The following is a 12998-nucleotide window of genomic DNA, read 5'->3' on the forward strand; positions in this document are numbered from 1 at the left end:
GGACCCCATGCTGGAGCAGGGACAGAGTGTGAGGAGTCCTTCCCCTGAGGAGGAAGGAGTGGCAGAGACAACGTGTGATGAAGTGACCACAACCCCCATTCCCTGTCCCCCTGTGCTGCTCAAGGGGAGGAGGGAGAGAAATTGGGAGTGAAGTTGAGCCCAGGAAGAAGGGAAGGGTAGGGGGAACGTGTTTTAAAATTAATTTGTCATTATCTTTCTCTGATTGTGATTGGCAATAAATTAAATTAATTTCCCCAAGTCAAGTCTGTTTTGCCTGTGATGATAATTGGTGAATGATCTCTTCCTGTCCTTATCTTGACCCAGGAGCCTTTCGTTATATTTTCTCTCCCCTGCCCAGCTGAGGAGGGGAGTGACAGAGCGGCTTTGGTGGGCACCTGCTGTCCAACGCAGGTCCACCCACTACAACAACAATAGGTTTTATTTACCATACAAAATATGCTTCAAATGAACCACTTCTCTGAACTTCCCAGTGCCATGAAAGGATTGTGGACCTCCCCTGTCCCCAAAGACAGTGAACCTCCCTGAGCAGCTCGTGTCTTGGGCTCCATACACGTGTAGTTAGGAGAACTTTGACAGCCTCTGCATGAAATAATGGATTTGCTTGAATTTAAAATACTAGATACTATAAATTGTTCCCTCTGAAATATGCCACTGTTAACAAGGCAAAAGCCCTTTCTAAGCAGCTGGGGCCAAGACTTGGTCTGAGACCAAATGGAGTTTACTATATGAAGATATGGAAATAGCTTATAAAGATCATCTAGTCATAGAAACGAAAGAAATGTACCCTGCAAGTTATCACCGGTGACCTGACATTCCTGCAGTAATAGTGAATGCTCCCTAAAAAAACAACTAAGCAGTCAGCAGGAAACCCAGAAGCTAACATTTGTTTTCACAATGCAGCCATCAAACACAGGCATATAGCAGATCGCTAGAAAAAAATCATATGTTAGTTTGTGGGAGGAAAAAGGGGTAAAATATGGCAGGTTAGATGCCTGCTGTGAATTTTTTTTTTTCAAGTTCAATGGTTTGAAACAGATGAAGCATTGTACCTTATTTGCATTGTACCTTGAACTTCCTACCACAATAGTAGAGAATTCTAGATAGTTCAGCTGGTAGTTGTGCCCATGAATTATAACTTGGTTCTACTGAGTATAGTGAATTTATTCAGTTCATAAACATCTTTCATCACATTTGGAAAAGGGGTTCATTTTTTTACCAAGGAACTGCTTCAGTCTTTGAGAATATTTTCCAAGGAAATACTGAATATTAAAAAGATATTATTATTATTTCATTTATTATAAGGAAAGTCTCCAAATACTAAGGCATATACAAATAGATACAAGGCATATATATATACAAGGAATATATGCATACATAATACAGACCAGGTGCTGACATACAAAACTTCAAAGAATTGATGCAATGATGCTCCACCCAGAAAAAGGAAAGCATTTTCTTTCAAGAATTATGACAAGTGCTTTAATAACACATGATGCATAGTGTGTACCTTGGGCTCCAGAGATCCCAAACAGTGTGGATATAATACAAGAGCTCAAGTAAAATCTGTGGCAATGGATTCTGCATCACTTTGAGTACTGATTGTGTGTAGCTCTGAATGGAGCACATAATTATTATCCTCACTGCTATTTGCATAGCAATTAATGTTATGATAACACTGAAGTTATTCAGGTAAAGTTTTAATCCAACCATGACATTTAACTACTTTTCACAAAGATTGCTTCCAGGGACTCCCTGTAGCCTTGTCACAAATGCCCTTTTGTTTCTGTAAATACCAATGCACGTATGAGAAGAATTTTATGGATAAGTAGAGCCTTGTGTTCTTTCTGTATCCCTATACCTCAAACAGAGGAACAGCTGGAAGAACAGATTTAGGAAAAAAGGCATGCCCAGGCAAACTGCTCTGGAAGAGGATTATAGGTGGACAGTAGCTAGTGTGTATAGTAAGTAATTCAGTGAGTAAAATCATCAGGGATGTAGTTGGACTGGTTTATGACTGGCAGGTGTTAATGTGAAATGCTGAGCAAAGCTCAAGAAATACAGAGATCTGCAAGAATCTGTGGCTGCCAACCTAGAAAGTCATGCAAGAATCATTGCTTGACTGTAGCTAATTCTTTCAAGTTGCTTCCTAGGCTTGTAGTTTTTAGCTGTGGAGGTTTTTTTATGTCTCTCTCATTTGTGAGCCTGGGAGGGAAAATGCAGACAAAGAGGAAGATGTAGTCTCTAATGACCCGTCCCTTTGAATCACCCTACTGAGAAAACTGCATGATAAACAAACAAACAAACAAATATACTTAAAACGTCTAGTTCTTAAAGTTGGTATCTCACAGTGGCAGATCCCACATCCCTTTTTGCAGTGGTTCAGGTGAAATGAACGGTCACTTTCTCACAGATCCAGAATTGCTTGGTCGAACAGGAGTGCCTGGCGTAAATAATCTGTCCATATATGGAGGCACAGAAGATCTTGTCATATAACACAACCCTAGGAAATTAAAATATATGGTTTAATGATGTCCTGGTGACATCATGTGATCTATATTTGGCCCATTTGTAATCATGCTAATTTGCCACTGGAATGTAGAGTTATTTCCCCCTTGGAGCTATTTTATTTGTTCTAGGTGGTGGTGCATGTCAAGCTGTACTTTGCCACCCATTGTTCCTCATACAGGACATGAATTCAGAGCTCCATAGCAGGTACTATGGTCTCCGTGCTCCTTCATCATTCCACATGTGACAAACATGGGAAAGTAAGAGAAAGAACAAGTCTTATAATTTAGTGAGACCATTGGATAGAACTGCACTGGTCCTAAGTTATGAAGGCATACCAATTTGTCGCTTCTTTTGAAAAAGCTGTTCCATCCTCCCAGTACCAGCTATTCCTTTCAGATATGTAGGATAATCCAACCCAGTAAAACTGTGAATCCTGTGGCAGAGAAACCTGTAGGTATGAGAAAATCATCACAACAGTATTTCAAAAATAAGATGGAAGTTCCTGTATCTTCCAGCTGTGAAGGTTCTGCAACCAAAGGAGGTAACTCTTACTCAATAGGAGAGTAACCTGTTGTCCGTACTTCTTTTCCATGAGACAGTGCTGACTGTTCTGATTATAGGATCATTCAAATACCATTGTTTATTGAATCGCCACAAGACAAATGTAGCCTGAATGTGTAAAAACACTGCTTTTTTAAACAAACCAAGAAACAAACAAACAAAGCAGCTTTATCTGGTCTGCCTTTAGGTACCTACATTGCCTTTAGATATGTGCAGTTTAGATATAGGTATGAGAATGCCATGAAAGCCCCAATTAGAGTCAGCAAAGATGTGGCCAACAGATCCAATGGAGCCTGAGAAGTGATTCGTCTCACCTAGTGGGAGGGCTACTCAATAGTGACTGTATTGGCTGTAACGGAGCCTGAGGAAGTAGCTCTGAAGTTGCAGACTGCTTACGCTGTAGATGCCTGAAGCGAGGTGAGATGAATCTCAGCCTAGAGGGAAGAGACTGTTGCATAAATACAGGCTGCTAGCACTTTTTGAGATTCTCCAACCCGTCTGAGGTCTTCGCATATGTCTGACAGATAAGACCAAGAACCTATGGGAGAACTGTGCCTTGCTGAGGCATTTGGAGGTCAAAGAGAATACCCCTGGGCATCTCAGATTGCCCTAGAAACCTATGCTTAGGCACCTGATCATTCCTTAGGTGTGTGAGTACTACCTAAGAGGTTCCTCAGCATCTTAGCCTGTTCAGATCCTCCAGATACTCTACTGCTGCTTTGTAGCATGCTTAGGGACTCATCCAAAATCTAAAATCCACAGCTGGCTTAAACCAGCTGTGGTTCTTCAGTCTGGCTGCAGCTGCACATACCAAACAGGGAAGAAAAAGCGAGCACCCAGACACCTGGAGTCAAACTATCCAGGGATTTATATAGCATGGCAAAATTGTCTCTTGCATTCAGTATTGAAGGTGTGGTGTTCAGGTGTCTCCTAACAGTGTGAAACACAATTCTGACCTCAGGATGCTGCTAAACTCAATAATAAACCATTTCTCCACTTTCTATTTTGTCTCTACCTATCTAATTTTCACTTTAAAAAAAAAAAAAACAATGAAAAGGCTAGCCTTTATGCCTTAAATGAGTTGAGAACCCCCATCTGAAACTAACTCCACCTGGAAAAAGGAGAGATTTCCAGGGAAGCTTGTTTCCTTTTAAAGGTCTTTCTTATGTAGCAAAAACAAAATAACGATATTTGGGCTTTGTGTAAACTTAATAGATGTTGAAAAAGGGGTTCCCAAATATGTGTCTACAAAAATGGAAAAGATAGTCTTGACAGCAGCTTACAGATTTTTCATTAGTCAGAAAAAAACCCAAATTAGTAAGACTACTTAAAATTATTAATTCTGTAAACCTTTTTCAGTCATCATAATCCTCTGCTGTCTAGTCTTTGTGCCATCATTAATGCCATTCTGTGAGGATATAACACAAGGTCAGAAAACAACCTTTTATAGTCACTTTGCCGCGCAGCATGCAAATGACAGTACCATGGTGAATTGGCCACTCTAGATTTCACGTAGTTGTGGGTTTGATGCTGGGAGCCCTCAGTAATAAAACTTGTGGGAAGAGATAATGAAAACATGCATTCTGTGTGCTGCGTCTCTCCTCCAGGCTGATAACATACAATTTGTTTTCTCTGTGAAAACCTAAGTATTAGCTAATTAAGGTATTTTATACAATGGCTTATTCTATAATACATAATTTCACTACTTCTTACAGCACATAATTTAGAAAGTGTTGCAAGTCGTGACAATCTAGTGACTTGCAGGAAGGCTACATGACATGGAGAAAATTAAATACATGCACTGAAAACAACCAAACTATTTTCTGCCTGCAAGATTGCTGTAAGTTAAAACACATGACATAAAGGAATGCATGAAGTTAAGACTGTACCATCTTTGCTTTGTCTTTTAGCACAAGAAGAGTGGAGTTTCTCGAGGAACAGAACTCCTGGCTTTGCTTCCATGTTTTCTTCTGCTTTGAAATGTAGAAGCAGTTGTCAGCTCCACTGTTTTGCCAGCTTGCTGGACAGAGAGCACATTTTGTTTCTAGAAATCAGAGAAAGTTTTATGCAGACCTGCAAGTAATACAGGGGCTTTAGCTACTGGCTTGACTGAGAAAAGAGTAAGGGTAGCCATGGGTCAGCTGAGCTCTTGAGGGCCAGAGACAAGTTGTTTTGCATGTTAGTGTACACATATCCACCTCTCAGATGCTACCACAGTTAAAAACAGACAGTAACCGATCAGATCTTTTCCCTGTGATTTTATAGTCTCTCAGTCAGTGGGCTCTGAAAAGGGGATGATATGTGTTTATTTACATAGCAAACACATTTACCGTTTTTCTCCTTCCCTTCAAAACACAATGCTTCCCTCATTTCCTGCAGCTTCTTTCCTTCCTCAGGATCCTTGGAAACCTGAAAAACTGAAGGGCATGAAAGTGCTTATAAAAAAATAAATTTAAATTTTGTAGCTTTAAAAATTTTGTTTTTTAAAAATTTGTATCTTTAATTTGTAGCTTTTGTCATTCTTTTATTTTTTTGTCTACTTAATTTGTATGTCCACCATTGTGTGTACATTATCTCCATTTTCTTCACCAGGAGGGTTGTGCAACACTGGAAAAGGTCACCTGGGAAGGTGGGGGCATCTCTGCCTTGGAGATTTTCCAAAGTCATCTGGACAAAGCTACAGGTGAGTTTATCTGGGGTTGGTGATAGTCCAGCTTTGAATGGTGGGGCGGAGAGGGGGGAGGTCAGACTAGAAAGCTGAAGAATTTCCTCTGACCTAACATTGCTGTGATGCCCTCCATGCAAAAAGCTTGCAATCCAAGGAAAAGAGGGAACTGTGAAATATTCCGGTAACTGTCACAGGGGGGCACCATTACCCTGATAGTGGGGCTAACGAGATCAGCTTCTAGCTGTGAAAACTGAGCATTTGAGAAATGGGTTAGAGTAAATCAGCGGTTAGGACTAAGGTTAGGGTTAGGTTTTAGGGTAAGGGTTAGGGTTAGGTTTAGGTGTATAGGTTAGAATTGGGGTTAGGGTTAGGCGGAAGGTTAGGGACATTAGGATTAGGGTTAGGGTTAGGCATTAGGTGTTAGGGTTAGAGTTATGGTTAGGGTTATAGTTTCAGATTAGGGTTAAGGTTGGGGTTAGTTTTAGGGGTTAGGCTTATGCTGTGGGATAGGGTTAGGGATTAGTTTTAGTGTTAGGATTAGGGTCATTAAGGTTAGGGTTAAGGTTAGGGGTTTAGGGTTAGGGTTAGTGTTAAGGTTAGGGGATTAGGTTTAGGTCTAGGGTTAGTTAGGTTTAGGCCTTATATTAGGATTAGTGTAACCCGTAGGGGTAAGGTAACTATAAGTGCAGATCCTGAGCGACCTGTGCTGACATTCAGTTGCAGGGGACTTCTGTGGGAGAGCTGTGCTGTTGCCCTTCTTGCTGTATTATTTCCACTGGGGAAGCAGAGACACCAGGGACGGTCTGCAGGGGGAGAAGAAGCATTCACGTAGCTGGAATTCCCTCCCACAGCAGCAGCGTACTCCCACAGTACTTACACAGGGCCAGCAGAACTACCAGACCTGTCAGCAGCGCCAGGCACAAAGCGAGGGAAGCAAAGGCCACTGGCCGCCATAGGGAAGATGAGGCAGAGGCTCCTGGGGAAAAAAAAAACCCAAACTATTCAGTAAGAAAACCAGCAGCTCTCCTCACAACGCAGTGGTGCTGCTCCTCTCTAACAGCGCCAGTTCACCTTTATCCCTTCTGCAGAGCCTCTTCTTTTCTTACTGCAGTTTTTGTTATTGCCGTTGGGAATTTCCTGCAGTCATTTTGAGAAAATATCTATTTATCAATTGAGAATATTTATTAACTGAGGCTTTAGTGTTTTAGAGTAAAACTTCTAGTCATGAGACAGGTAAACATTAGATTTTGCATTGCCCACAGTCCTGGAAATAATAAAACAATCTCTAAGACTGCTCCACTTTGAAAGGGAAAAATTACCATCTAGTTTAAGATAATTACTTCTGGAACCTGTGATTGGGATTTTTAAATGATTGCAATGTTAGAACATTAAACTGTGCATCTTTCTTCAGGCTCTTTTTCCAAATTTCCATTGTGCTTCAATGTCTCTAATCAGGATATAGTTCTCCAGAATTTTACAACTGACTATCCCATGATTAAAATCTTTTCTTCTATGTATATACATTTCTCCTTTTTGGGAAGCAGTGCTCTGCAATTTTCTGTAGTTCTCTTTCATATCTATTTAGAATATTCAGGTTAATTGAAAAGTATTACACACATCAAGTATTTTACTTGAGTCCAGTGCAACCAGAGCAAGCACCTCCAGTGATCTAATCTTTTGTTAGGTGAGAAGAATCACCTTCCAGAGGTGCCCAGAAGTCCAGATAGACTTGGCAACAGAAACTTACATAGCCAAAGTTAAGGGAGATGACCTTAACCCTCATCAAGTAATTTGAAGAGAATGCAGATGACACCACATTGGGGTGGTAACTGATATACCAGCGGTTAGACCTTCTTTTTAAAGGTGACTGACTGGCTAGAAAACAGCTATGCTTCATGGTCCTGGTGGACAAGTTGAACGTGAGTCAAGTGTGCCCTTGTGGCAGTGAAAGCTGACCAACACTGGGCTGCATTGGCAAGACTGCAGCCAGCAGGTTGAGAAAAGTGATTATTCCACTCTACTTGACAGTCATGAAGCCACATCTGAGGTACTGTGTCCAGTGCTGAGCGTCCCAGTTCAAGAGAGATGTCAGCTAACTGCAGAGAGTCCAGCAGAGGAAAACTGAATTGGTCAGGGACCTATGAAGAGCCTAAAGGACGTAGGCGTGTTTAGCCTGGAGATGAAGAGGCTAAGGGAGGACCTAATTTTTGTCCTCCACTACCTCAAAGGGCTTTATAGATGGAGCCAGACTCTTCTCAGAGAGGCACAGCAAAAGGACACACATCAACAGTCACAAGTCACATCAGGGAAACTTCCGATTAGATGTGAGGAAAAAGAATTCTTCCCCTTCAGCACTGGAACAAGTGCCCAGAGAGGCTATGAGATCTTCATCCTGGAGGTTTCCAAAACTCAAATGGACAAGTCCCTGAGCAACTTGATCAGACTTTAGAGCTAGCCCATTTGAACAAAAGATTGGAACAGATGAACTATAGAGGTCCCTCCCAACCTAATTTGATCATAGGTCTATCTACTTTACATGTTCTCTGTGCATATCAAAAGGCCATTTAAGGAGTTTTCTGAGCTGTTTCTTTCCAGGAAGCTCTGTCCCTAGATCACAATCCTTAATATTTTATCCTTGGTTTTCTTGCTGCTGCTTCTCCACAGCTTCTCCTCCATCCTCCTTGTCAAGCGGTCATTCTCAATGAATAGCCCTAGATCTTTTCCACACAGCACCAGAGTGATGTTAATTTAATCTTTGTCTACTCTACCCAACCTGAAAATAGCAGTGATGATATTTATTTCACACATAAACCACGTGGTGAATTTATAAGCAGCAGCAACAGTACTCAAGTCATCATTTTATGGTCTCAGACATTTCACGGGCACAATCCACTACCTTAGTTAGCACTCAGCTTGTTTATAGAAACTCTCTCAGTACAAACAAATACAAATATATACTCCTATCAGAGCTTACATTCACTATTAAGACTGATAAACAGAGCAAATTTCTACTCCCCATAGCTGAGGAAATTGCTTCCATTTCCAAGGCCTGCGTTATCTGATAAAACTGTAGTGCATTCCCCTCTTGTAGTGCCCTGCTGTCATAAATGAGTCCTACCAAAATGAAAAAAAAATCCATAGAAAGGTGGAATTTGTCTTTTGTGTTAAAGTAAATGGAAAAAATAATTGGAATAAAGATAGGCTTCAGAAAAAATATCTGTTAACATAAACAATAGCCCACAACACTCCATTATGATTATTTTTTTCTGCTGTTTCAATGAACATTTACCTAAGAATATACCATAAAGTTTAGAAAGATTCTAAAGCAATTAACATGAACATGCAAATTTAAGTTATGCCCTGATTTAGATACAAAAGCTGATTTACACCTGTACTTACTGTCTGCTGTAACACAACTGGCTGGAGCCTTAAATGCAGAACATTTGTTGCTGCTTGAATATCCAGAAGTAATAACTGATACTGAGGGTCGTAAATTTAAAGCAGTATAGCCTTCCTCATCCTCCATCTCCAGTTTGTCACACTTCTTTCCTGCAGTAGCAGTGCTCTGGGAGGAGGGACACACTACAGCGAGACCAATGTTGAGGTGATGGGAATGGTTCACATTTCAGCATTTCCAGTGAAACCACAGAGGAAACTGGCTCTCTTCTGATTACTGTGTCATAGTGAAAGTGTAGTATATTGAAAACACATCAAGGAGTTAAAGTGACATGTCAAGGATGGGTGTTTTCTTCCTGAATGTGAAGGTTGGGAGTCTTGGTTCCTGTCTGGAACCTAAGACTGTTTCATTTAACTATCCATCTGATCTGGCCCTGTAAATACAGCAAACATCAGGATATTCTATCTCCTTAAAATAAGATGCTCTAGAAATAGTTGCTATTTTGAGTTAAGATATGAAAGATATCTGTTCATGTGTCAGAGTACAAATACAACACATCAGCTGCACTGAAAGCAATAGGCTGTATTTCCATACACTGTTATGAAATAAATGAAAAATGAAATTAATCTACAAAAATTAACTGAAATAAATGCTAGAAGGGGAAGAGCTGAGCTGAAAGGATGGTGAGGCCAGGAGTTTGGCAGGATTCACACAACCACTCAGCCTGTGTCAGAGAAAGACCAGATCACACCGAGGACCTCTCTGCTGTTGCACTGTACATGGAGGTGACTGCAGAAATGGGTTTTCCATCTTCATTCTCCATCTCTCGCTCTTTGCAGTGCCTTGCTCCAGTGCTGCGCTGTAGTTCTTAAACATCTTCAGTGACCAACTTTCCTTAGCAGAACACTTGCCCAGACCTCATGAGTCATGTCGTGGTGACAGGGTGAGTCAGAAGGAAATTGCAAGAGAGGAATTTCTGTGGTAGCTGTTCCTGCTCTTGTGTGTAAAGTTTAGAATCCCCCATTTGCAAAATAATATCAACAGACTAGAAATACACTGTAATAACTGGGCTATTCTTCCTGCCTTGCTGTGCAGATGATGATAGATTTTTTTCAGAGCAGAAATATCTCCAGCTGCATGTATTTCTTGCATGATATTTTACCTGTATGCAAAGAGGAGACATGAGGGAAAAGTTGGGAGTAAAGAGTGCTGACAGTTTTGTTACACAGACAGGCTACAAGGAGTAGCATTCACTGTGTATTCATGGTGCATCCATAGTTTCCTCATAAAAACCTCATGCTAAATATGGATCCTTGTCTGTCAGGTCTGAAAACTGTATGTTGGCACCTTGATGTAAAAAGGGCTTTTCTGCCCTGTCAGGTATGTCTATGCTACAAATACAGTTGCTGCACCAGAGACTGCTTTTGGACTAGCAGTAAATTGACCCAAAAGATCAAGGCCACAGCAAGATATGGTATAGCCTTGTGGCTGCCTATCAGCGTGGGGAGCTGTCAATCTCAGCTCACATTTGTCTTCAACAAACTGCAGAAACATCTGGGATTCTGCCACCTGCTCTTAGGCATGTGTCATTAATGAAGAAACATCCTAGAAATGTCTTTCCTGTTTCCTCACAGTCACTCTAATATAAGAGGAAACAAGATCAGACTTTTTTATTTTTCTGGCAAATTACAGCAAAGCCCTTCATTATCAAGAAAGGACGCACCATGAATACAGTTCAGGATACCTTCCACATGATATTTCTTGTATCAGTGTAGCTGATATGAATGCTAATAGACACTCTTGGAAGTCACCAGGGCTGTGTCTGCACTGCAGGACAGAAGCACTCTGCATTTTCACCCCTGAAGACAGAAACAGCTAGGAGAGGAACTGAGAGGAGCAGCTAGGAGAGGTTACATCAGAGATGTGAGTGATGAGTGTAAACAGCAGAGAGGAAGGGAAATCCTCTAAAGTTTCTGGAGCATGAAATTGGTATTTCAAAATAACACCGGAAATGTTCATGTTGGTGATCAGAAACTGCTGTGTAGTGCTGAGATCAGTGAGACGCTAGAACAGCCCCTTGAAGGGAATGACTAATGCTTTAGCAGCCCAGCTGCTACACCACTGGTAAATGGCCCACAATAAACAATCTGCACTGCAATCCACAAGGAATACACAAGTCTCCAGAGGGATCCAAGCTAGCAATTTGTGGACTTTTTGCTCAAATCAAAACACTGTTATGGGACTGAGATTTCTTATTTCAACCTGACTGTCATTGTTCTACAGAGATGTGGAGGGAAACATTTTGTTGATTAACATTGCTTGGGGTATTTTCACTATGGCTGGGCTTGTAGATCCTTGCTCAGCACATTAAGTTAGTAGTATGGCATTCCAGGAAATCTCCTAAAAATACATAAAAGGAGGTTCTGTTCATGCCTCTGACTGAACCCTAGTGAAACTCTTGGAAAAGATAAAAAAAAAAGCAGAAAATTAGAAAAGTAGAAAAGAAGAGCAGAATTATTACAAGAAAAAGAAAAAGAAAAAGAAAAAAGAAAAAAGAGAACTAACAGCGTCAGGAAGAAGTATAGAGCACAGAAGAGAGCTAGACATTCATGTCTTCTCCTGTGACCTGTGCACAAGTCCTTACGAGGACTATGAATCCCTGTGCTCCAGAGCAAATATGATTATTATTGCAATTCAGGAACGCCTTGGCCCACCTTCTGAGAATAGCTGTGTTTGTGTGTTGTATACTCCAGCCTACTAGTGTATTAAAGCAGTCAGATCAACAAGACGTCGGAAGCATCTCCTGAATGGAAGTGTTTAATCCTCATCACTTGTGTTATGTTACAGCTGTACAGTTAATATTAACTGACAAGTGGTATTAGGACTGTATCAGTGGATGCTGGGAGAGGAGCAGTATCTTTATGTGCTTGTCTTGTCACTGAGCTTTTTTTTTTCCCTGGCCATCACTTTTGGCCATTTTGTCCATCACTTGTGTTGGTTAAAACTGAGTAATCATTTGGCAGTTTTGGATCTGGAATGACAGACTTGGGTCATTCCTGGAGCCTGTCACCATGTCCTTTTCCTTAGTACGAAGATATTTTTACATATGTCTAAAAGACAACGAAAACAAGGAAATGTATTAGGTTCGATCCAACATGTTTAAATTCTCATATGATAGTTCTGAAAAACAAAATAAAAAATTCCAACCTTACAGAATGTCTTCTAGCTTCTCATAATCATTTTAGTCTGACAAACCAGTCCTCCTGCCAATGGTTGTTACCTCGCTGTAACTGGATGGCGGGCTTTTCACATATACAGTAAAGCTTTTCTAGGCATCTTCTGCTATATATGGTAGTATGATGCATATATCCACAGTGATAGAAGGAATCTAAATGCTTTGTCCTAGGAAAGAAAAAGCTTTATTGTTACATTTTATCTCATTCAAGTGGTGCATCCTCTCCCCTTCCAAAAAGAGCCATCTTTGCAAAAATTACTGATGTGTCTTACATGAAGAATATATACCCCCAACAAAGAAATATAGAGTTTAGTAACATTGTGCACCAACTGACAGGAGACTGGCCCTGTCCTGAACATGCCAACAAACACCCCCAGCAGACTCTAAGAGTGGATCCTAAACTGTTTTTTGTACCTGACAGTAAGAAATGCTAAGTCCTGGGTACTGACTGGAGGGTGACAGAGGCTGTTTCAACAGAAATGTTAAGAGGATACTGCCCAATAATGAAAAGGAAAATTGGCAAAGCAGGTTTGAAAGCAAGAAGAAAAATATACTGTATTTCTGAAATGACATGTTAGTCTGAAACGAAATTATTCTAGAGATTAAAT

At 40.7% G+C, this 12998-nt stretch overlaps 1 protein-coding gene across 1 annotated transcript; it reads right to left on the minus strand.

Moving 5' to 3' along the window:
• Nucleotides 1-886: 886 nt before the first annotated feature.
• LOC104629229 (natural killer cells antigen CD94) lies at nucleotides 887-11657 on the minus strand. Its single transcript, XM_010312813.2, has 6 exons — nucleotides 9158-11657; nucleotides 6636-6734; nucleotides 5421-5507; nucleotides 4980-5134; nucleotides 2865-2977; nucleotides 887-2521 (listed from the first exon to the last, which is right to left on the minus strand). Exons 1-6 carry the CDS (start codon nucleotides 9282-9284, stop codon nucleotides 2401-2403), a joined length of 702 nt encoding a protein of 233 aa, XP_010311115.1. The 5' UTR covers nucleotides 9285-11657; the 3' UTR covers nucleotides 887-2400.
• Nucleotides 11658-12998: the final 1341 nt, after the last annotated feature.

Source organism: Balearica regulorum, chromosome 1 (assembly GCF_011004875.1).
Source record: "Balearica regulorum gibbericeps isolate bBalReg1 chromosome 1, bBalReg1.pri, whole genome shotgun sequence".
Taxonomy (NCBI): Eukaryota; Metazoa; Chordata; class Aves; order Gruiformes; family Gruidae; genus Balearica; species Balearica regulorum.